Raw genomic sequence first — 25,026 nt, forward strand, 5'->3', positions numbered from 1 at the left:
CATGGTTCCAGTTATGAAAGGAAGGAAAACTACAGTTCACGCCAAAGAAGTTTGTCTCCAGAGGACAGGTAGAATTATTGTTTTTTCTACACCCTACAGTTCTGTATATATACCTCACATAATGAGTTGAATAAGTGTTAAAAAACAAAAAGGTTCTGTTTCTTTTTCTGTATTACTGTAACTGAGCAGTGAAAAATTAGTGTAGGTTTCATAAAATACTTGCGTGTCAATATAGCAGTAATTAAGTAGATGTTATTAAAACTAAATCTTTAAAAAAATCCTTAGCATGCAGCCTTCAGTTAAATAGTATGGGGACTTGGAAATTAGATGCTAGCTTTTTGCTTGGACTTGCATATTGCTGATACCAGCATTGTCACTTCAGAGCGAGATGGTCGATGCCAGCAGGAGGTGGAGAAATACCATTTGAAGTGCTGCCTACCGAGGCATGAGATGAACTGTTACTAGTTTACTTTTAATTTCACACTGTAGTTGGAATGACACCTCTTGTCCTGAACACAGTATCTTTTTTTCTGATAGTGTCCATTCTGTTTAATGCTAGACAGGCAAAAGTGGGTGAAACAAACGCCTGTGTTCCAAGGAAGGCGCAGTGCTGCATTTACCTTTGGTATTTGACGTTATTACCATTTAGCATTTAATTTTAAGTTCTAAGAGAAGCTTTGCTTTACAGAACATCTGTGATTTTTTCACAGATTGGATTGGATTTCACAGATGGGATTGCTTTTCTAAACCTGTTCCTGAGAATTTTGTGTTTTGGATTGCAAACAGGGATATAGACCGCCGCAGGTCTCCGTCTCCCAGAAAGAGAAGATACTCTGATGACAGCAGATATGATCAGGAATATTCAAGAAGGGAGTACTATGACGACAGAACTTCAGAAGGAAGGTATCAAGCCCTCTCTTAATCAGTAATAAAATATTAATTTTTAAAGAATAAAGCCTCATGAACCCTTGGATGTTTGCTGTGGTTTTGAGGGTTTTTTTTGTTTGTGTTTGGTTTTTTTCTAGAAGACCAGAAAGGGGGAGAGAGAGACACTATGAGAAATGGGAGGAGAGAGAATCTGATCGAAGGAAGGAAAGGAGATACTCATCACCAGATCGTAGGAGTCCAGAGAAGTCAGCAGTCCAGAGCTCACTTGCTCATGATGAGACCACTTCAAAGAAGAAGAAAGAAGAAGTGGATCCAATCCTTACTCGCACAGGTGGTGCATATATCCCACCTGCCAAGCTCAGGATGATGCAGGAGCAAATCACTGACAAAAATAGGTGAGTTGAAAGCAACATAATAAAATTTTTACTGAGAAGCAAAACACTAAAGCATTTTGGTGAAAATGGGATACCTTTTGAGGGCTGTAATCATAGCCCTCAAAGGTTTCTTGAAGGTGTATTTTTTTTATCAGAAGAAATGCAAGAGAATCAGGTTGTGACTGTACCTGTACACTGCTGTAAAGTGTAAATGTAGAAATGGGATACAGAACATAACCAGGGATTTTTTTTTTTAGAATATCTTAGACAACTGACCATGCTGGGTTATAGTGTATCTAGGGAGAACTACATTTTCATGTATCTTGTTGGCTTGGTAATTTCTTAGTAGTTAAACGTATAATTGCAAACTAGTCCTCACATTTATTCAGTGAATATTTTCTTACCTATTTTACTGATTACAACTTACATTCACATTCATATGTATAAAAATTCACTTTGCTACCTCAGGTTTGTGCATTAATAATTTGTGATACCTTTGTAATAGCTTGGCATATCAGAGGATGAGTTGGGAGGCCTTGAAGAAGTCGATCAATGGTCTGGTCAATAAAGTGAATGTTTCCAATATAGAAAACATCATCCATGAGCTCCTTCAGGAAAATATTGTTCGGGGAAGGTAAGTCTTTGTATTTTAAAACAATTATTTTGCTTTTCTGCTACTCAGGTTACATTTTCCCTATGCAGAGCAATCCCCTACTTGAGGAAGGGATTTTATGGTTGGAGGAATCAGAGTGAAACAGATGGTGTATGTTCCTTTTTCTTATTTAGGGGTGTGTCTTGTCTATTTACTTCTTTTTTCTGTGGGAAAAATATTTCTAGCCAATATTTAGCAAAACATCTTTTACTACAGTTTTCTGGCTGGGTTGTTAAAGTTGTAATGTAGACAAAAGATGATTGCACTGTTTGAGCTGAGTACTGTCTGACTTTCCTTGTTTTAATTTTGATGTCAACAGAGGTTAAATATGCTAGCCTAAAGGAGTATGGGTTTCTTAGATTGGCTACCATTTAAACAAACAAAACCAAACCACCACCCGCAAAAAGCCCTCTGAACAAAATATCCAGAAATAGTTGTGTTACATTAGATAGCAACACCTTCTCTGTCACAACTTAATCACTGTTGTTTGAGGAGGTTATAGCTATGGAATGCCGTACTTTGATATGTGCCATACCTGATGGAAAGATCAGAATCCTGCAAATAGTATAAAAATAACAGAAGAGGATTAAGTAAAATCTAGAGTGAACAAGTACTTCCCAAATGTGATTGCTGTTAAAAGTAGTAATGAAGTCTCAAACAGTCTGGTTTAGGAATGTTTTTTTTACTTGCCTGCATTTTGTGTTCCTGAAACTTAATTTTCATACAGGTATTTTAGTTTAAAAGATGAGCCTATTAAATGTTTTTAGAATACACTTGTCTATGGAAGTTTGTGTTTCTTATAAGCTTATAAATTTCAAAATTATGTAGATGAAAAATGGCACCATCTCCCTTCTTACAGTAATTTTGACTTGCAAATTTAAACACAAGTGCATATGAAAGTAATGACATGAAGTTTTACCTAGCTGTGGAGAGTTTAAGTAGAGGGTAAATAGCATCTGAACCAGACCATTTACAGTTTGTAAGCAAGGAGTAACTGATAGTTTCAAAATGAAATATTCTGTTTCTGTGCGCTAGCATGAAATGAGTTCTGTTCAATTTTTCAGCTCCAGAGTATGTATGAATAAGGTCCTGGTGCAGTTGGTATTTAGTACCGTGTAGGAGAGTTTTTGGAAGATTTCAATAGACCAAGGAGAAGAGTTGGATACCAGTGTGCACTTTGAAGGCTCAAGTTTGAGGGCTTTTTTTCCCTCCTCTCTGAGTCATAGAGCAAAAGTTAAAATCTGTGTGCTAAAGCCTTAGAAAAATCAAAACTGAGGTGAGGGGGGAAAGTCTCAGATTCTTTTCAGACTTTAGTCTTGATATAAATTTAAGAAAGAGTATAATACAAGTGCTCATTGTTTCATGATTATCTCATGAGCCGGGTGTTTACAATCATTTCAGTAGTAGTCTCTCTTATAATCAGATCTCAATTCCAAAACACATAGTGAAAATACAGTTTCATTTGAGAAAAGCATTGAAAAGCACTGCTTGGCCTATTCTGTTTGGTTTTGGTTTGGGCTTTTTTTTTTATTACTCCTATGTAAATCTTTATTGTTAGGGACCTTTTATGGACATAAAATTTTTATTTCTTAGAACTTTTGCTTGTTTAAGTTAATATAATGGACCACACTTCTGTGTTTTTCATAAATAGTTGCAGGACAGATGATTGTTTCTACTACAGACAGGATTTTCCTCTTTCAGCTTAGGGGAAAAAAACAGCACAATCATACAAACTTCAGAACGAAGAAGAGCCTGCATTGGGGTTAAAGGGGTAGTTGCAGGGTACAAAGATGAAGACTTTTTACATGTTTGTTTTCAAATTTAGTTCTAATAGGAACAATATTTAATGAAAGATAAGGTGTCAGTTTAAGAATTTCTTAGCCCAGACTGACACATTTGGGCAGCGTGTTTTGCAGAAGTCTTTGTAGCATGATAAACAACAGCTTGAAAATGACCATCTGGTATCTTATCACTATTCCAACTGTATGGTGCTAGTTTTGTGATACATACTGAATGAAAACATTGAATCTTCTATTAAGAGAAAAATCTTACTTCTGTATTCTTACAGGGGATTGCTTTCTAGATCGATTTTGCAAGCTCAGAGTGCCTCTCCAATTTTTACACATGTTTATGCAGCTCTTGTGGCAATTATCAACTCAAAGTTTCCAAATATTGGTGAATTGATTCTCAAGAGGTTGATACTAAATTTTCGCAAAGGATATCGCAGGAATGATAAGGTATGTGAAATGTGAAGAAGCAACATGCTGAAAGTTAGAATTCTGCTGTGTTAACATTGTATCGAAGGTGTTCAAATTACATACTTCAAAGAACACAGCCAAGACCAGTGGGTTGGCACTTATCATTAGTACATTAAGTATACAAGCTATTCTGGGTTGGTAGTGTGGTGTGGGTTTTTTCGTTTTTTTTTTTTTTTTTGGAAGTATGCAGTCCTAATTGTGAACAGTATCAGTATCCCAAATAGCTTCATGACTTAATTTGATTGAGGTGCATGTGTCTGTAATAAGTATGTCTGAGTTACAAAACTTTTCTTCCATATACAGTGTTTTAAAATTTCCCATTTTATTTCTTCTGCAGCAACTCTGTCTAACATCTTCAAAATTTGTTGCGCATTTGATGAATCAGAATGTGGTATGTTACTTCGTATCCAAACCTTACATGGCTCTTTCTGTAGCTTCAAGTCAGCAGTGGCCTATGTGACGATGCTGTCCCTGTTCTAAAGGTCACTGAAAATCTGAGTTCAGGTTTCCTTTTAATGCCTGCTTTAATTAGAAAAGGTACTGGTAATTGGTTATGTAATTACCATTGCATTTATGTTCCAGAGCTTCCCCAGAATTTGTGAATATGTTGGGGCTAGTATTCAGACAAATCCTGATAGAAAGCAGGAGTCACCTGAGGCTCTGTCCCACAGATCTTAAACAGTTTTCTTGCAACACTATCATCTGACTTTAAACATCTGTGTACAGGGGACTAGACTCAGTTGGAACTATATAAGTCAAATTTGTATCCAGCTCTATGCCATTTTTTTGTGTTAGAAATTGGGATGCTTCAATTTAAATTATGGCAAGAAGCAGTGTTTCAGGAATGCATTGTGAATACTCAGCATTTGGGCAAAAAGAAACTAATCCAAGCTGTGCCATTTGCTTATATGCCTGATCCTGGAAGACCTGATTTAATTGTAGGCAGGATGCACTTACAAATAGTTTCTGTAATGTAGGTGCTGGTTTATTTGGAAATGCCCTTTTTCCTTAATGGCAAAATGTTTTTCATTTCTTGGTCATTTCAGTAGCAGAGTCACATTCACTACAAAATTGGTGTAAATACAGGTGGTGAAATTGTATTTGAAGTTTTTACTCACTCTTAACTAGCTTTGTCCCAGTAGTGTTGCCTCGTGTGTGTGGTTAAATAAGTGTATTTTGGCATCCTCAAAGTCTGAACTGCTCTGTCAAGTAAATCACTGTAAGATTATAACAATCCCTGTAATAGGGTAACATTGTACATTCTGATTCTTTACTGATACTCTTTCCATAGGCTCATGAGGTTTTATGTTTGGAAATGCTCACGTTGCTTCTTGAAAGGCCTACTGATGACAGTATTGAAGTAGCAATTGGATTTATTAAAGAGAGTGGGCTCAAGTTAACAGAAGTTTCTCCTAGAGGTATTAATGGTAAGTATAATTAGCCAGACCATTTGTCTTTTTGGCTTTTGCATTAGTAAATCCTTTTCGTATTTACGTTTCTGTCTTTTTTCCAAAGCAATCTTTGACCGTCTTCGGCACATTCTGCATGAATCTAAAATTGATATGCGTGTTCAGTATATGATAGAAGTCATGTTTGCTGTACGGAAGGATGGCTTCAAGGATCATCCAATCATTCCAGAGGGTTTAGATCTAGTGGAAGAGGAGGATCAGTTTACTCATATGTTGCCATTAGAAGATGACTACAACCCAGAGGATGTTCTTAGTAAGTTAAAAACCGAAGATAAACCTGTGACTGCAATCCCGATGCGAACAAATTTTAAGATTAAATATTCGTTTTTTTCTTAATTTTGTATTTAAATAAAATCTCTCTTTTAATCTAAAGATGTTTTCAAGATGGATCCAAACTTTATGGAAAACGAAGAAAAATACAAAACGTTGAAGAAAGGTAAGAGTGTGTGTGTATACACATTTTAATATAATATTTATATATTTACACACTAGAGGGCATTTACTTATCCAACTGTCATTATCAACCTTTACCAGTAAATGATATATGTCCCAGATAACTGTATTTCAGTTTATCATAGAACTTTCCAATATATTCCTGCTATTTTCTTCAGCATTGTTTCTCCAGCTACGTTTTCATGTGGTTATGACATACCCACGTTTGTGCCTCTGCCACAATCTCCACCCAAGACTCCCTTTCATAGGTGCTGGATCAAGTGTCTGGGATAATGAAACTACTGTGGTCTATGTTCCTTTAACCTGGGATACTGCTCTTTCAGAAATTCTTGATGAAGGTGACAGCGAATCTGAAGCAGATCAAGAAGGTGCGAGTAGTGAGGAAGATGAAGAGGAAGATGAAGATGGTGATGAAGATGGTAAGTGTATGATGGGCATCTTACTAGGGATTAATTGGTTGTAGATGAAACAGGAAAGAAAAGCTTAACTTATAACATGTTTGGCAATAGTGAGATTGTTTAAGCGATGTCTGTTGCTTTTTTGGTCTTTAGTGCAAGCAGTGAGTGTTGCACGTTTTGAAAGGATATATTTGATTCCCAGGAAAATTATTGATGGATAAGCTTAACTGAAATGTTTGTGCAGACTGTGTGAGTAATTGAAAAGCCAGTCAAGCCCGGTTTTTGTGAAATACCAGGAATGGATTTCCTCACTAGTTTGCTGGTGTATTTCACCGAACAGCAGTGTTTCCAGGCTGATGAAAAGTACGAGAATTCCTTTAACTTCATTTATGCTATTATCAAATTTAAAAGGGTGAAGGAATAGCAAATACCTTACAAATGAAGGTGTTCCCAGAATGGTTATGGTTTGGAACAGATTTTTCTACCCTTGCTCCAGGCCAAGACAAAAATTTGCAGAATGCTGTAACGTAGATCTTGCACGTAACAGAAACAAAGAATTTCCTGTTAAAATCAAGGAGGCTACATAAAGTGTAGTATAGTAAAATTATACCGAAAATACCTTGCTAATAATGCAAACAGGAAATGTTAAACCCAGAGTTTGCAGTGCCTAAGTCATGTGTAAGATCTTTAAAGGGAGAGTATTCTCTTAAAGGTGAATGCTGTTTGGATTTTTTTGTCTTTCCTTCTCTGTAAAAATAAAAATTAAAAAGAAAACACCCACCACCCAAAAAACCCACACAAACCAAAAACCTACTAAACTATCCTAAATACCTCTTGAAAAAGTATTATATAATGTGCTACAGACTTAGTAAGTTGAGCTATTCTAAGAGATTACTTACATCTGCCTTAATGTTGCTGTTTACAAAGCCACGTTTTTCTTTCCCAGGTCAGAAAGTTACTGTTCATGACAAAACAGAAATTAACCTGGTCTCCTTCCGTCGTACGATTTATCTTGCTATTCAGTCAAGGTAAAAATAATGTTATTTATGCACCTATGAGTGTAGATCTTTTGAAACTGAAATTCTCTTTATTTTACAATTCTTTTTCAGTGTGCAATTTAAAAAAAAGAAAGCAGGGAAGTGTTCTTTACGGATCTTGACCTAGTTGTATAAAGCAAACTGCTCTGACAAATGGGTACCCAAATTCTCATTTTGAGATAAATCCTGTGTGTTTCAAGATGTTTGAGTAGTGCAATGGGACTTTTCTGTGGGGGTTGCTGTACGCACAGTGCTAGCCATTCAGTGTTTTTCAGGATGTGCAAAATGAGCTCACATGTTTGTGTTTTGTTAAGTTTTGTAACATGATGTAATAGTAATAAGGAGCCAAGGCATCCTGTTCTCAGATTTTCTGCAAATGTGATGACTTTGGATTAACTTTCAGATATAAACTCATGAAATACAGAACGCTTATTAAGAAAACCAAAACAGCTTTCTGATTACTTCAAAACTTGAAGTTTCAGCACTAACTGTCAATCTTAATATAATGCTCAAATATTTTTAGCATAGCTTATGTTGCACAGATCATGAGAAGTTTCCTTTTATTTCTGCAGCTTAGACTTTGAAGAATGTGCTCACAAACTGCTGAAGATGGACTTTCCCGAAAGTCAGACTGTAAGCCTTGCTTCTTACTCTTTGTGATTAACATTAGTGAGAAATAGTACTAGAATCCTTATTTTTCTCCTGGGATCTAGTTTATATAGCAAGCAGGTGAATGAGGGTGATGCCTTACAGTGGTGGTTCCTTCAAATAAGTCTTACAACCTTTGGAGCAAATAGGCTGACACGTATTTCCTCAGACTTCTGTGTTACGCAATAGCTCCTTTCTGTCAGGCAGTTCAAATGGTGCCCCATAGCCTGTTTGAAAAGGCTTTTTGGTTGGACTGTTGAAACCCTGTCACAGAAGTCCTGCAGCATGGCAGTCATCCTCAGAGCTCTGCCTCTGAGAGAACTCGGAGTTGAAGATCGTATTTGCAGGTGACTGTGGACTTCATCAGTGGGGCTTGGAATTTAGCATAATGCTTAAAAAAATGTGGCGCTTTGTTGGTTTCGCAGTCCTCTGAGTAATAGTGTACTGAATTAAAGCAGCAGTTAAGTATGATTGCTGTGTTGTAATCTTGGATTATCAGACAAAATTAGTTTTGTCTTCAGATAGTGTGTCAGGTCAGTATTATCAGTGTGTTCTCAAGTAAAGGAAACTGTCCTTCAGCTAGGACTTACCCTAGATCCTGGTAGAATGTAAATACTCATCTAATTATATAAACAGCTTTTCAGTCAGCTGTAAGCTATCATCATGAGAGTTGTGCTTGAGGGAGCTGTTAATTTCCTTATGGCTTTAATTATCACTATTCTGTGTTGTTTAAAACTGTGCCGAGAAGTAACATTGGTATAATAGTATCTGGAGATCTGGGCTACCGTTAGGTGTTCTTTGAAAACGTGGTTTAATCTAGTCATCAGAAATTGGTTTGCCTATTATTTTTTCAGTTCATGTACTAGTTTGTTACTAAGAATTCAGATGGCTGTCGTGTATTTTCTTAGCTAATTCTTTAATTCTGTGCATGAAATGCAATGCTAAGTATCCATAGGATTACAATTCTCAGTGAAGCATAACCCAAAAATTCCAAAGGCAGGGGCGCGGAAATCTTGTTTTCCAACAAATCACTTTATATCTAAAGAATAGGAAGAACAATTTAGAATATATGTGCTAGATCATACAACAGAGATAAAACTTGTGTAACACAGTTCGTTAGGTGACTATTCAGGGAGCTAATCAACTGTTGGTGTTTCATACCACTGAAGTCTCTGTCAACTACCAGCTATTCTGTGGGAAAGATCTAGTCAGAATAAAGGAAATTTCATGGAGGAAGGAAAAAAACCCAACCCATTAGTCAAAATCTTAGCTGCATTAAAAAGTAGATTTTCTTTCATCCTTGTGTTTGATATTTTTGAGATTTGACTTAATATTTGCTGCCAGATTTTCTTTTGCTTTCTGTGAATCCTTGGCTTGCTGCAAATAAAAATAACCAGACATACACAGACGAATTTGTTACTTTTCATATACTTCATGGGGTGTTAATTTACTGAATATGAATCTTTTCATATTACATAATCAAGTGAAGGGCTTATTTCTGTTTCAGCTTTGAGAAACCATATTGTCCCTATCAATCACAGATTAGAAATACATGAATGTTACTGTATGCAAAAATAAATGTGCAAACAATTTTTTTCCTGCTGCACAGCAAACAAAAATTGTAACTCCTACTGATTTTGTAGGAAAGCTCTCAGAGCAACTCTCTGGTCTAGTTTTGAGACTTAAAGCATGGGTAGATTGAATATATATATAAAATAACTGGAATCAATTAAATAAGCTAACTAATGTAGAGTACGGTAGCTTTGTGACCAGCAGCATTATAATCTCTGAAATGTTTCCTCAGACTTTCATGTCTCTTTAAAGAACAAATAATTGGAGGAGACAAAGTATGATACCCTGCTAGCTGTCTAGTCAAGTCTCTAGACAATATCGCTTTGTTCCCATAACATATCATGCCAACAGATTCTTTCTTATTGCTTTGTGCTTTGGAAAATGTGTAAAAATTCACTAAGCATCACAGTTTTAATATTAAAATTTATAGCTTTCTTTGAAAACTACTACCTTTAGATGAATAAGAATTGGTGTGTTTGAATATTACAGTTTATGGTGCTTAGATAATTTCTTTTGCTTGGCATACCAGCCTGCTAAAAAAGGATCTGAGGTGATGTAATTGCTATGAATGAGATTTTTTTGATTAAATGCAGAAGTGTTATTTTTGGCTCTTTGTGTGTGCAAGTATATATCTATCTATAGAGATAAAGAGATGAGGATCAACCTATGATTCAGTACTAATTGTAGGAACTGCTACAGTTCAGGCTTCCAAACTGCTGTGAAACTGCATCATCTTATCACGAGGCATCTTCACTGTACTCATTTCTTTTTTTCCCTTAATCATAGTCATTACTTTTCACCTCAAAGGTGTGAGAGCTTTGACTTGCTCATTGTGTAGACTCTGAGCTCCTACTGAGCGTTTATGGGCTAAAAAGAAAAAAAAACAAACACACACCAAAAAAAGGGGAGGAGGGGAAACCACCCCAAAAAACAGGTTTTCTGGTCAGTGTGAAAGCAGAAAGAACAACCAGACACAGATAAAATTATTCAAGGATTTACAGGTCTTGGTTCTGTCATGTGGGTGAAAAACTGAATGCACTCTGGAAATTTCTGGTTGAAGTAACTGCTAGTTTCTAAACTAGGAGAGTCATCTTTTATTCTTTCAAGTTAATACCTTCTGATTGAAGCTTTTAGTGAATTGATTCCCACTGCCTTCATTATCAAAACAAACCACAGAACTACTTCTTTGGCCATAAAGCACTTCTTTTTTTGGTGTGTTTTACTGAAAGATTCAGCAACCCGTATTGCGGGATGATTTGTCTTTATTTATAATTTCTCTGCACCTTATGGTTCAAAACTTTAATCAGTCTTCAGAAATTCAGAGTTTTTGGGTGCATCTTCAATGTTTGTTTACGCTTGTAAGAAAACTGCAATTTAGATGGAACGTAGGAGAGGTGATGATGCCATGGTTGGATGTTGTTTGCAGTGCAGACCCTGTAGGTAAGAGCTGACTGCCTATGCCCTCTGTGACTACAAACAGCGGTTATGAGAAGCAGGGACTAGAGTGTTTGACTGAAGTATCCCTTAATGCAGTTTCCATTCCTTAATTTTGACATTTCAAATGGGTTTTGACACTACAAATTTTTTTGTTCAAATTAAGTCTAATTTTGTGTTAAAACTTTGTTTTCCTTCTGAAAGGCTTTATTTAGTAAAATCAGCTTTCTTTAATTCTGTCATGAAGACTGTTTTCCACAGGTTTTGAGTAGCGAATTGTCAATTAAATACAAGCTAAAACCCATTAAGAATATTCAAAAACCTGAAGACAGACATAAACAACAGTTTAAAGACTAATACAGCCGTAATGACTTTCTTGCAGGTTAATTGTTCTGGAAGTCTTTTATGTACAGAGATTCTTGGCATGATTTAGCAGGGCTGAGTTCAGGAATATATTTAGCAGTTTTTGTCAGAGGTTGAACTATCCGATTATGGTGTCACGTCAGCTGCTGTGAAACACCAGTGCCTGTGTGCCTGATACCAGTAATGGACCTGTCACTCTGACTTGCCGAAAGAGGATTAAGGTTCAAATGGATCCTCTACGACTAGAACAACGCAAGACTGCTTTTTCGCTTTGGAGTTTAGTACCAGGTGCTGAGGGGAATGTCAGCACTCGGGTTTTTTTATTTACTACCCTAAAATTGTTGCCTTCTGACTTGATGAGCACATCTTTTATTTTGCCATGAACTGAAATGCTGCTTTTTCAGAAGTGCATGATGCTGTTAAACAGAAACTTCCATCTTCCATTTCCCATCTGATTTACATGCCGTTAATTTTTAGTCTCCAGCTTTATGTTCTTCTTCCTCAAAATACTCAATTATTTTCCATCTCCTCATCCTTTTTTTTCCCCACCCCCCTTTTTCTGTGTGAAAAGTTTGCCTACTACATTGTTCTATTTTCTTTCACTAGAAAACACCTTTTCTTTCCATAATTTTCAGTTTCACAAGCTCAGTTTTCATTTCCAGCTTTCCAGTTGTTCTTGGTTGTTTGTGTGGTGGGTTTTTTTGGTTTTTTTTTTTGTTAACTTGACTCTTTTTCTTGTTCATTTGTTTGCTCCAGGATTCTGGAAATATAATGCCTGCTTTTGTACCTGGACCTAGTCTATAAACTGTCCTCCTGACTTCCCTGGTCTGTTTCTTGCCCTTTTTAATCTTCTTTTAGATGACACCAGCATGTTCAATGTCGTCGTCTTGTCAGAGGGCCCTTCTTTAGAAGATTTAATTTTTAATGACTCAAGTGTATCGTTTTCTTTTGTCTTTTTCTTAGGTCTATCAAAGAATAATAAATGCACTTTCCTGTTCCTCTGTCAGTTTTTGTAACCTTTCGGTTTCTTGTGTCTTTATCCTTGCTTTTGGCATGTTATAGTTACCTTAAATGAGCAAAAGTGTTACTTCTCTGTGATTTTTTCATTGCCTGTTTAAGTGTCAAGAAGCCATTTTGAAAATTATTTATCACATTGTCTTCCTCATCCTTTTTCACAGTCTTCCATATTACAGATTTTCAGGATCCCCCTGTGCATGATGTTTTGTAGATGTTCTCTTGTTCTTACCAGTGTTTCTTAAAAAAAAAAAAAAAAAAATTTGTAACTTTTCTCACTTCTATTTTGAGGTTTCTTTCCTAAATCTATTACTAAAAGCCTGTTCAAGTTAATTTTGTTTTTCCTGTGACTTTTTTTCATACAACTTCAGCAGATTAAATGGTATTGCTGTCTTCCTGTTTCTGACTTTCCCTTTTGTTACTCCCCCCCTTCTTTTGTTTCCAACCTGTTTTCTGAATTCCTGTCCAGGTATGAAAACCTTCCAAATTTGACTTTCTCTCTTGTGCTGGGATCCATCCCCACTTGAGGAGCAGGTTCCAAGTGGACTCTTGCTAACCTCACGTCCCTCTGCTCCTTCATTTCAGATCTGTGACTGTTGTTACTTAACTGAGATATGAAGGTAATGGTATGAGTCTCCTGTGCATTGGGACTTTCTGGTTCCCTCATAATCTTCCATGTGGATTCTTCAGCTTTAACAAAGGGATTTATTGGCTTTTTTTCTTGTTGTTGATTTGACTCACTTTATCTTAGTTCTGCTCTTCTACATTAGGTAGTAGTATTTAAGTATGTCAAATACTCAATTATTGTGTTGGTTTGTGGGTTTTTTTTAAACAAAAAAAGAAATTCAGATAGTTGAAATTCTTCTTTTTTGCAATAAATCTAATAGGAGGCGGCTTGCTTTTCTTGGTGTTATGTAGACCCATCTGATGCCTGCAGATCAAGAGTTGAAAGCTGTGTTGTAGTCTGCACTACAGCCTGTGAGAAGCTGTTCTAAACAAGCCTTACAGTTGCTTCTTTGGGCATATGTTCAGTCTTGGCAGAGCACCCTGTTTCTCTTTTTTTAAGAAGTACTGTGTTAAAGCTGCATTAATCCCATGCATTACCAGAGAATAAAATGTCAGTTAAGACTGTAGTTAGAGGAGTATGGTGCTCCCAGTTGTTCTGGCTTCAGAACTATGAGGAAAGCCAACAAACATGCCTGTCTGAAATGTTAGAAATAGGCTTTTACTTTATGCTTTCCCTTAACAGATTTTTTTTGTTGCCTCTGTTCTTGGAGGATGTTTTTCCTTGGAAGAAAAGGAGCTGAGGATCCTCACAGTAATACAGATCTAGACAGGGACAGGACTGACAACATCTTAGCTAGAGAATTGATCCTCCTTTAGGAAAGCATATATGATGAATCAATTTTCTTCCTTTTTTTAAAAAGATGCTACTGCCTACAGAATACTTAATTTTTAAAGGTTCTTAGCACCATTTAAGCTAAGAGCAGAAAGGGAAATGTCTTACTTTGCCCAGCCATACATTGTTGTTGCTCTCCGAAAATGTGCTTAAAATAGATTGCCCTGTAGGCTTTTAATACTCTTCACAGCCAATAAAAGGAACAAACTCATGTAGAGCAGTGCTTGGAACTTGGCTAAATTAAATTAGAGCCTCTTCTATAATATCTGCCCCTCAATGCAGTTATCCCAGACAAAAGTAATGGGTCACAGGATAGATTTCTTTCTTTACTTGAAGAGACAAGTTGTTATTGTAGGCACAGCCTTCTTGAAGGAATTATGCATGCATTTGACACATTTTCATTTTTACTGGATGGTGTGTCACACTTGCTCAAAAAAGTCCTAGTTGGAGGGGTGGGGGTGTCAGTGTCTTGTGCTATTTATGCATCAAGTCTTGAAGATAACGCAAGTACTTATTTTGACTAGATGTGTTCAGTGAGAATATAGTCCAGGAAACTGGCATGGAGTAGGATAGTCTAAAACTGATAATTATGTTCTGATCAAGTTGTTTGTTACTCATCAGTTTCTGTTGTTATTGTAGGGCGTCACATGGTAGGTTTGGCAACTGCACCATGTTTAGTTCACAGACTTGCCTGTAAAAGGTGATCATCCTCAAGCAGATTTCCTATCTTATGAAGTGGGAATTTTTGTGGGCCTGAGATGCTGATCAATCTGATTTTTCATAATTTATAAATTAAAAAAAGACATGACATTGAGGTTTAACAGTATGTTTAATTGGAGTTTTGTTAATGCATGAACTTCCTTTATTTCCCTGCTGCTTTTGTGGTTGTTAGTGTTTGGAAGTATAAGTCTAATGACATGGATACACCTAAGTTTCTGAGCCGTATACTGTTTTTGCCTGGACTACCACAGCATTTAGTTCAGATTTTGCATTAAATTTAACTTCTTTTCAACTACATTGCCTTAAATCTGCATGTTGCATCAGAATCTCAATTGTCTTGTTCTCAAACTGCTCCTCTGAACATCGGCCTGGCTCAAGGCATTAATTATCTTAGTTTCCAGATGTTTTAGTATGATAAATAACAGTAATATAATTTATTATATATTATATAAACTAATGTGTTTTTAAAACCTTACTGCTTTACAAACATCGGTAGCTGAATGTCTGTCATATACTTCAGAACTTTGAAAGAAGCTGGCCTTCAGTCTGCTTTCCTTTGTGTTGAAACAGGCTGCGTGTGCTTACAGTTGTGTCTTAATAAACGGGCAGTAACTAATCCCTGCCTAGAGGGCCTAGTTTCTTAAACCGTTTGGCTCTCTCTTTGACCTGTGTGATGCAGTATGGGAATGCTTTTGACGCTCCTATCAATTTACAGGGTGTTTATTTAGCATCTAAGATACATAGGTTAGCTTATATGGCTAAACAAACAATACATAAGAGCAAATATACTTCGGCTAAAATAAAAGAAGAAAAAGGAAGAATGTAGCATCTTTAAAGGCAATGCACATGTACAAAATGCAAGGCACTTGTTTCATATAATTGTGGTTTCATATTGATTTAAACTAGCCTATGTCCTTTACTAGATTCTCTTCCAGCGCATCAATTCCTTCAGTTCATTGTATGACTGTAGAAACCAAGTGCTGGCATTGATAGCTTTGTGTTTAAAGGAGCTACATTAGCTTACAGGGTGGAGTTGTGTCACGGTTGCTTCAGTTCTGTATGCAATGGATGGAACAGCTTGTGGCTGGCAAGGGGAGAGGGCTGGAAATTGCATCACTTCCAGCAAGGGAGGTGAGAGTGAGACCTCCTCTGAGGGGCAGCTCTGAAACTGTAGTCGTAGCTGACTGCAAATCTGAAAAGAAATAGCAAAAAATTAGAGTAGAAATGGGAAAAAAATGGACCGTCTATAAAAAGCAACCCATGATCAGAAAGGAGCGAGAAAGCAGAGCTGCTTTAGCTCTTCTCTTTGCAGGGAACATAACCACTGTGTGAAGCTGAGAGAATATAGTGGGCAGGGTGTGCTTGCATTTTAAAATGGTAAAGCTGGAGAAAAGTGTGACTTGCCCCCAGCCCTGTCCCCCGTTTTTTCCTGGTTTACCCTTTAGCATCTTTATATGATACTTGCCATGTTAGGTGCAGCCATGGTCTATCTAAACCATTGTCCTGTTTTGATAAGAGCTAGTAGCAAGTGCTGAGGGAGAAGTGTAAGAATTGCAGTGTGTTTAGAGGGAGTTTTTTCCTTATCTTCTGTCTTGGCAGTTTTGGGAAATACCTTTTCCCCCCCCCCCCATGATACAATAGTGAATTAAAGATCTTTGCAAAAGTTCATTCACCATCTCTGTGGGATGTCAGGTATTTGCGAAGCATTTTATTTTGTGATTGGATAGCTATACATACTTTCCTAACAGAGCTGAGTAGTCCCTTGTTGAGCGTTGTACTAAAACTGTTGAACAGCAAAGTATATAAATTGTCTGTAAAACAGAGAAACAGATTCATTGCATTCTTTAAAGCAAGTGAAGGAGTAAAAAACACAGGCTCTTTCTGCCATAAACATTAGGAGAAGTGTTATCATGAGTACAGAAGTGAGTTAACTAACCTTTAAAGCTACAACTGAAGCTAGAATTGCCATGTGAACTTGTCACATCTCTCAAAAAATAATTAAATCTTTTAAAGTTTATTTATTTTCAATCTGGAAGAGAGTTATTCTAGACTTGACCTCAAGTTATTTTGATGACACTAGCAAGAATGTCTTTGTGGGCAAATCCATTTTCATGCGTGTGGTTATTCAAGATACCCTCCTAGAAATCATTATAATATTTAATTAAAATGTTAAAATATTTAATTACTGTAAACCACAGGGGATACCAATGTGGTAATTGCATTTAAGATGGGAAAGAAAAGTAATTTGTTTTTCAAGTCTTGCTGACATTATTAGCAGTGGCATCAGCACTCTACCCTTTTTATTGTTTAAAAACTGATTAACTGCAGCATTACTGTAAAATAGGATAATAAAAAAAGTTAATGTGCATTTTAATACATCACACTAACACAGTGTGACAGTGTTGAAAGGAATGCCTTTAAACACATCTATGTTTGATATGCTACTGACTTGTTACTTGGAGGGGGTATTTTCTTGTTTGGCATGGTTGGCGCTTTGCTTCTGAGTTCTTGTGATGAGCAAAATGTTTATTTTCAGAATACATGCTTTGAAGAATGGTGTAAGTGGGAGAGTATGAAATCTGGTGCATGTTACAGTAGACTGGTGTTAAGACATAAAGAGGATGAAATGCTTTAAATTATTCAGTATTTTTAATGGGAATGTTGTTACTAGTTTAAAGAAAAATAAAACTAATCATGAAAGATAAATGTCTGTCAGCCAAAACTCTATTTGGGAATATCATAAATTGGTTTATGCTATGGAGTTGGTCCTATGAGAAAATAAGTATAAAAAGGTTGTTAGGGGAAAAGTGCGGTCCTGCTTAAGTGCTGTGTGTTTTATGGCTCTTAATTGATACCAAAATGTTTGCTTCATTTGTCTTATCGTTTCAAAAATGTGCCCTGAGCCGGTTCATAGCTGTTACAATCTGTAACTTACACAGAAGGTCAGAGGAGTAAGTTTGGGTTTGAACTCGTGTATGCTTACTTGCCTAGAGCACGGCTCTTGGCCGGGGAGGGGCTCTGGTCCTAGAGTCAGGGTACAAAGCAGAACCCACCCGTGTGTGTTTCCCTCTGCTTCTTGGTTTGGTGTGTGTGAAAGAACAGGAGAAAGTAGCTGCCAGAGGGTGATTCAATAATGATCTTGGGGTGATGGTATTGGGGAACAAGAAGGAAGGGAGCCTGTATCCCAGAAAAACTGGGACTTAGCTGTTCTAGATACTAGGTACCAATGGAAGGGGAGCATCTTGCACGGGGCTGCTGTAGCTGGTGCTCACATCCGTGTCCACCATGGAGACAGGGTAAAAATGGAAGGCAGGCTGTTGGTTATGGGAGAGGCACAAAAGTTCTTAGGAGGCTAATGTGGCTAGGTTTCCTCTGCTCCTAGCTAAGGGGGGAGATGCTCTTCTCGAGGGTGATGCAGAACATGATCCTCAAACAGCTTCTTAAGAAAAGTTTCTCTCACTCTCTTGTTAACAGAGGAAGTGTAGGTGCATCAGTCTCCCAAGGTTGAGATTAGTCTTTCTGAACATCACTGTAGGGATTCTCAGGGGAAGCAATCGCAGTGAAACGCTGCCTTCTGCTTGCTGACGGTAAGCAGAGCTTGTAATGGAAATTATGGCTGAATAATTAAAGATGTTGTTATATACAAAAATCTACAGCTATTTCTGATTTTGGACATGCACATGAGTTTTGAATTTGGAAGTTATGAAGAATCTTCATTTTCTATAAATGCAGGGATTGGGACTACTTTAAAAAAAAAAAAAAAAAGAAAACCAAAACACAAACAAATAAAACCATGACAAAAGCCCTCAAAACCTTCTCCTTTTACCTCCTTTTGGGCTAAAGTCAGTTTGTAAATTAGTTTTGACCTTTTTTGGTTAGACATACAGTGTGTTAACTCATGAATTTTAGCTGAAGTGGAAGTGGAAATTTGAATAGCGAAAGTTCATGCTCATGCCCCAGATTATTTCTAAAACGTGAGAAATTCGGGGAACTACTGATATTGCAAATGAAGTTTTATGTAAATGCACTTGTTTAGTGCTTACCTCCATGTAAAGCTTTCTTCAATATTTTGGTACTTAATAATGGCTTTTGTTGCTCCTACAGTGAATTTACCTTTTTTTTTTTTTTTTTTCCCCTTCCTCTTAAACCAGAAAGAACTCTGCAATATGATACTTGACTGCTGTGCTCAGCAAAGAACATATGAGAAATTCTTTGGGTTACTGGCAGGGGTGAGTTCTGTTTTCAGATTTTACGCTTCGATAGAGAATTTCATTGTTTATTTCTTTGTGTGACAGTTTCATTCATCCATTAAAAGTTAAGTCTTATAATTCTGAAAATGCTTACATTAGTTGATTGCTTGTATTAGGATTCAATTAGGATTGAATTAACATTTTGCCTATGGAAGCATAGTGAATGCAGAATGGGAGAACTCATTTTCTGTTTATATTGTTGCCTTTTTTTTTTTTGCCTCATTATGGTAGAACAATGAATCAGTGGCTAGGGTATGGTACTATAAGGCATACAAGTATCAAGAGTTACCAGAAAATACGCTTTTTACAGTGCAGAAATTTAACTTTGGAGACTCTTGTCTTTTACCACTTTGTTCAAAGCTGACTAGTAAGTTTTGTTTAGAGGACAGGACTGAATGCTTGCTGTCCTGGGACTGTGGGTGGCTGGTTTGTCTGTTTTTCAGTACACAGCTACCTCTTTGGTTTTGTGTAACTGATCACTAACGTAGTTGCAGTTATTTCTTAACTAAGTTTTCCTTATCTATGATATTGACAGGTCCAACTTGTTAGGATGAAATACTTGTCAAGGGAGCAAGTTATGCTGAAATGAAAGGGAGTGGGGTTTTTCCATTTCTATGTTTTATCCAGTATTTGAGGAAATAGTCCTGCTGATGGTCAGTTGCAAAGCACTAACCACATGAGTGTACACCTTCGCTAGAATATAAATGTTAATTTCCATGCTCTTTGGAATGTTTATGTCCAGAATGTCTTACCTGCTGCTTCTCAGTTTTAAATAGTCACTCAATGTTGTCATGAAAAAAGTTACATTTAATGGAGTTCCGTCGGGTGAAAATACTGGGTGTACGGAAGTAAAATTGCTCAGTAACTTGCTGTAGTTCAGAATTGATAATTGCTTCTTTGCAATGCAGATGAGGTTCTTGTTCTGACAAACTGCTGAAAGCAATAAAATGCATCCATTTGAAGGTATTTTCTTCGCCTCCAAGGGTTATTTAAAAGCAAAGTCTTGCAGTAAATATTTGCAGCGTTAGGTCACTTACATGTACGTTATTTGCATGTTTAATACTTTGTTTAATCTGGTAGTTTAAATTGTACGATGTTGTCTCAGCGTTTCTGCATGTTAAAAAAAGAATATATGGAGTCCTTTGAAGCTATATTCAAAGAACAATATGATACCATTCATCGTTTGGAAACGAACAAACTGAGGAATGTTGCCAAGATGTTTGCTCATCTACTGTACACCGATTCAATTCCCTGGAGTGTAAGTAAAATAGGCTATTGTCCCAGATTTCTTTTGCAATAATTAATCTTCAGGATTCAGAAATAATATATAATACATTAGCTTTAGCATTTATTCTACAATTTGGAACTACTCTTATAGCAAACTGGAATATTTTAAGTATCTTCTCAGACACTGTTGAACAATTCTGTGTTTCACCATCTCTTCTTTCTGCCCCTGTGCATCATCCTCCTCCCTTCTCCATTCTGAAGTACTTTATTTAAGCTGTTATTTTATGGAGTTCAGCTGGAATTGGTTGATTAAAATGTACTTTTTTATAATTTGAACTTTTAATTAGCAATATAAATAGCAGAACTCTCTCTAAGAAATAAGCCTAAAGAAACCTTCTAAAAATATCCTTATATGTTAAATTAAGCTTTATATAATTACAAAAAAACCCCTTACAATACTGCCATTTTGTGATTTAAGTGCCAAATAAATAAAAGTAATCTTGCATTCTGAGGTATTATAACATTAAAAATGAAGAAATGAGTATCGAGGTAACTTCTCTTTACATAGTGTTTTATTCTTGTCTTATAGCTTCATCTAGTTGTCATTCTTCAGGCACAAACAAGTCAGTCCAAATATTTAGTATCTTTAGAACTTAAGTCCCAAATCTTTTAACTACCCAGAAGTTCACACACCTGATTTTTCTCTTATGGAGCTTTTCTGAATAAAATAAATCCCTGAAGAATTACTAGCATAAATATGATCAGAAACTGCTCCAAGGTGGTAAAAAAGAGGAAGAAAGTTTTGACTAGGAACTACCAAAAACCAAACCAGTATTTCTTACTAGTTATTTCAGGAGGACAAAAATCTTTTAAGATACATAAAAAATGTATGTTTAAACTTAAGGGTAGTTTCTAAATATTTTTCTAAACATTTTCAGGTCCTTGAATGTATAATACTGAGTGAAGAAACTACCACATCCTCCAGCAGAATTTTTGTCAAAATATTCTTTCAGGAACTCAGTGAATATATGGGACTTCCAAATCTAAATGCAAGATTAAAAGACGAGTAAGTTGAAACTTTATTTTCAAAACTGTAAATTTAATTATTTCCTTTATCTGAAAAAGTACAAGTAAGAACTCTCTTCAAGGTCAGCTAGGACTGCAGTTCAGTAGCTGCAGTGCTTCAAGAATAAGTTCATGTATAGATGCAGTCATTGCAGAGTTGCATTAAGTTGAGTGTGTTTACATCAGTTTGGGTTCAAGTGTGTGCACGGCTGTGTGCAAGAGGTATCTTTGTTTTCCCCCAGTGATAGTTCAGCTTGTATAAGAATTTTCCAAGTACAAGTCCATTTTTATGTATTGTCAGCTGTACGGCTGTGTAGTAAATGTTACTGTGGCTTCTTTTTCTGAGAAAACTTAGAAAAAAGCACATAACTATTAATAACAGTTTTCCTAAGATTAGTTGCTTATCTTTAAGTATCGGATACACATTATTTTAGCCTGTATGTGATTTAAGGCATTGTATTCTGGCCATGTTCCTTTCAGTTGCTTCAGCTATTTCCTAGATGTTAAAATTTCTTCCACATGGGATGAAGAATTTAGCAGATGCTTTAGCTCCTGTATACTTAAACATGAATCTATACTTAGGGACCTGTTCGATGGGATTTCAAAATAGGTACTCAGATCTTTGAAGTTCATGGTCAACAAGTATTATCCTTTGCTGTCGCAGGCTACTGCAATTTCATGTCTCTCAGGGCTTCACAAAATCAGGCTTTCTGTTGTCATAATCTGACAGCATGTATGTAATCAAGTGTGTGAAGTTTGTTTTCATAGAAGAGCAATTTTTTAAATAGTGTTTTGATGAGATACATCACAGATACAGACAACTAAAGTATTGAAAAATGCATGGAGAGAAAACTTGCTGTCCTATGGAGAGCCATACGGTTTCTTTTTCAGTTTATTAATATCATTGAAGATTAGTGAGAAGCTTGTATATTGTTTAATTTAAATGTTGTTTTTTTCATCAGAACATTGCAGACTTTCTTTGAGGGATTATTGCCTCGGGATAACCCAAGAAACACTCGCTTTGCCATCAACTTCTTCACTTCTATTGGCCTTGGAGGACTAACGTGAGGAACACTTTTCTGATCTGATATTTACTTTCCTTCTCTCCCCTCACCCTGCCCAAAAAAATAAAAAAAACCCAAAACCAAAAATACAAACAAAAACCACTAATAGAAAAACGCTTTATGTCAATTAGGGACGAATTACGGGAGCATCTGAAAAACGCACCAAAGATGATAATGACACAAAAACAGGATGTTGAGTCATCAGATTCCTCTTCATCTTCAGAGACGGACTCTTCCTCAGATTCTGATTCTGACAGCAGCAGTAGTAGCTCAGAGTCATCCAGCAGCAGTGACTCCTCATCTAGCAGTGGCGACAGCAGTGACTCAGGTACTTAATCCCTGGCAATAACTACTTACTTCTCTTTATTTACTTCTATAGACCTACTCATTTCTGTGTATACTGCTTTTGAGGAAAAAAAAGCTATAGACAGTGTTAGTTTCTCTGCTTTAAAACTGATAATTTTTTTAAACTTACAAGTTTTAAAATATTAAGTATTGCTCATGGAAACTTATTTTAGAATTTAGAAAAACTGCGTTCTGTTTCTAGAGACTTAAATATTTGAGGAACGTTGTTTTGTGGAATACTTTTTTTACACAGTTGATACCTGTTTCACAGTACTATCATTTCAGTTTGGTGGAGGATGGAGGGATTGGAGTCTCTCCCTGTTAAGATCTCTGTGTGTTGTTTACTGGTGAACTGTAGAGACTGTCTACAACTTTTTTGGCTTGGCTTGATTGAGCTTGATACTAGTTGAGTCCTTCCCTGTAATATGTGCCTCTTGTTGGGTCAGAACTGACATTGATCCATTCTAGCAATATGTTTGAATTTTATTTTCCTTCCAAGTCTCCAATTCTTATTCCTCTTTCTCAGGAAGAGTTTGTGTGGTAATATAGTGAAGGCTCTTGTCTGTAGAGAAATCTCCAAGGAAGAATTAGCCTTTGACAACTAAGTATGTTGCAGTTTTATACGTTATAATTAGTGTTTAACATCTTATACCATCCTGCTGATGCAGAACCTTCTATTTGACATGCAGTGTCACAAACATTGCTTAATCTATAATGTACATGCTAGGGTGAAGTAGTGTGTGCAGCCTCCCCCATTGTATGTAACGTGAGCAGATGATAACACAGCAGGACTTTCTGTAGTACAGAAGCTTGCTGATTCAAAGTTAATTTGATTTATTACATGCCTTTGAAATGACAGTGTTGATTAATAAAAGAAGTGTGAACTGCTCATGTTTTTTGAAATGCATTTTTGTTCTCCATTGCAGTCGTACTGTACGACGTTTGATGTATGTGTCATCCCACAAATGACGACAAAGCACGAGAGGAGGGCACAGTTAAGCAGGGTCAGAGGAGGCGTTAGTTCAGCACAGAGCCAGATGGCTCCTGCACAGACAGCTGCAGCTCTGCTGAGCTGCTTGGTAGGGACCAGAGAGGCAAGTCCTTAGTGACAACCTGCAGTCTGCCAGTATGAATGCTTTATTTTTGGAAGTTTAGGACCTTCCCTTTTACTACATGTCCTTTATCCATTCAGGTATGCATTCATTGATATTTGCATTTTGAGATCTTTGCAGCCTGGCTTTACTTTCTTTTTAAAACCACTATCAGTAGCTGTTTCAGAGTGCCTTTGTTTCCCCATGTGTTGGAGACTTTTTCCCCTCTGCTGCTGTTAATCTCCACTAACTGATAAACTTTTCCAGGAAGCAATTGGGAAAGTAAATGATTGAGAGACTGGATGGTCTGGGAAAGGTGATCTTTCTTAAAAAATTGAGTGCTTTGACATAGGACTTTACAACCTATGCCTGGTCTCTTTGTATCACGTCAGCAAGAGGATGATGGTGGGTAGAAGTTCTCAAAAGGCAGGCATCACTCGCAGATAGCTAAGGGATAAAAGTCCTGCTGGTGGACACTTGTACGATGGCAGCCACATCGGTACAAATTTGAGTTGTTCCCTCTTAAGCAATTAACTGGGGACAAAGAGGGGGAAAGCAAGGTTGTTGGCATTTTGTCAGTACGTAGGATTTAAAATCTTTTCAGGTATGAAAGCACATCTTACATAACCAAAAAAATTCTTGGATCAACAGGTTTGCAGATCTTATGTTATATTTCCATTTAATTCAATCTTATTCCTGTAATTTATTATAATTTCAGATGTTCCTAAAGCCAAAAGAAGGAGAATGCAAAAGAAAAATAGAGAATCTGATAAAGTTTCCGGGAAAAAACAAGAACGGAAAAGGAAATCATGTGAAAAGAAAATGAGAAGGAGGCAGCAAGAGGAAAGAAGTGATACTGAGAGCAAATCAGAAAGAGATTACCGAAACTGGAGAGAATCACACAGGAGAGATGACGTATCAAAATACCACCACAGAGAGGAGTCCAATGGCAGAGATGGTTACCATAGTGGAAAGGATAGGAACCATGAAAGAAGTAAGGATCTAGAAAATAAACACAGTAATTCAAAGCCAAAGAAAGCAGAGAGAAGAGCTGCTTTGTCTGATGATGAAAATTACAGACATTGGAGCAAAGATAATGGACATCATAGTAGAAATAGAGAGAGGTCAAAATCCGCAGAGAGAGCCCATAATACTTCAAGTCCAAGAGAGGAGGAGCAAGGTGACCGATACAGAAATGGCTCAGAGAAACACCGAGAGAAGTACAGCCGTTACTCTGACCAGTACAGAGAATCCAGGAAGAACGAGGACAGACGAAGGGAGAATTCCCCACACAGACGAAAATAA

The 25,026-nt window shown here is 36.7% G+C and overlaps 1 protein-coding gene across 1 annotated transcript; it reads left to right on the top strand.

Annotated features, from left to right (window-relative positions):
- On the top strand, positions 1 to 25,026 carry CWC22 (CWC22 spliceosome-associated protein; the record flags this gene model as incomplete). Its single annotated transcript, XM_010153368.1, has 18 exons — positions 1 to 68; positions 787 to 903; positions 1,026 to 1,283; positions 1,768 to 1,896; positions 3,983 to 4,151; positions 4,510 to 4,563; positions 5,464 to 5,599; positions 5,688 to 5,894; positions 6,015 to 6,077; positions 6,418 to 6,513; positions 7,439 to 7,520; positions 8,102 to 8,162; positions 18,831 to 18,908; positions 20,035 to 20,187; positions 21,095 to 21,222; positions 22,184 to 22,285; positions 22,417 to 22,613; positions 24,440 to 25,026. Coding segments are annotated over 18 exons (2,685 nt in total), but the record flags the coding sequence as incomplete, so codon positions are not given.

This window comes from Eurypyga helias, unplaced genomic scaffold (assembly GCF_000690775.1).
Source record: "Eurypyga helias isolate BGI_N326 unplaced genomic scaffold, ASM69077v1 scaffold47666, whole genome shotgun sequence".
NCBI lineage: Eukaryota > Metazoa > Chordata > Aves > Eurypygiformes > Eurypygidae > Eurypyga > Eurypyga helias.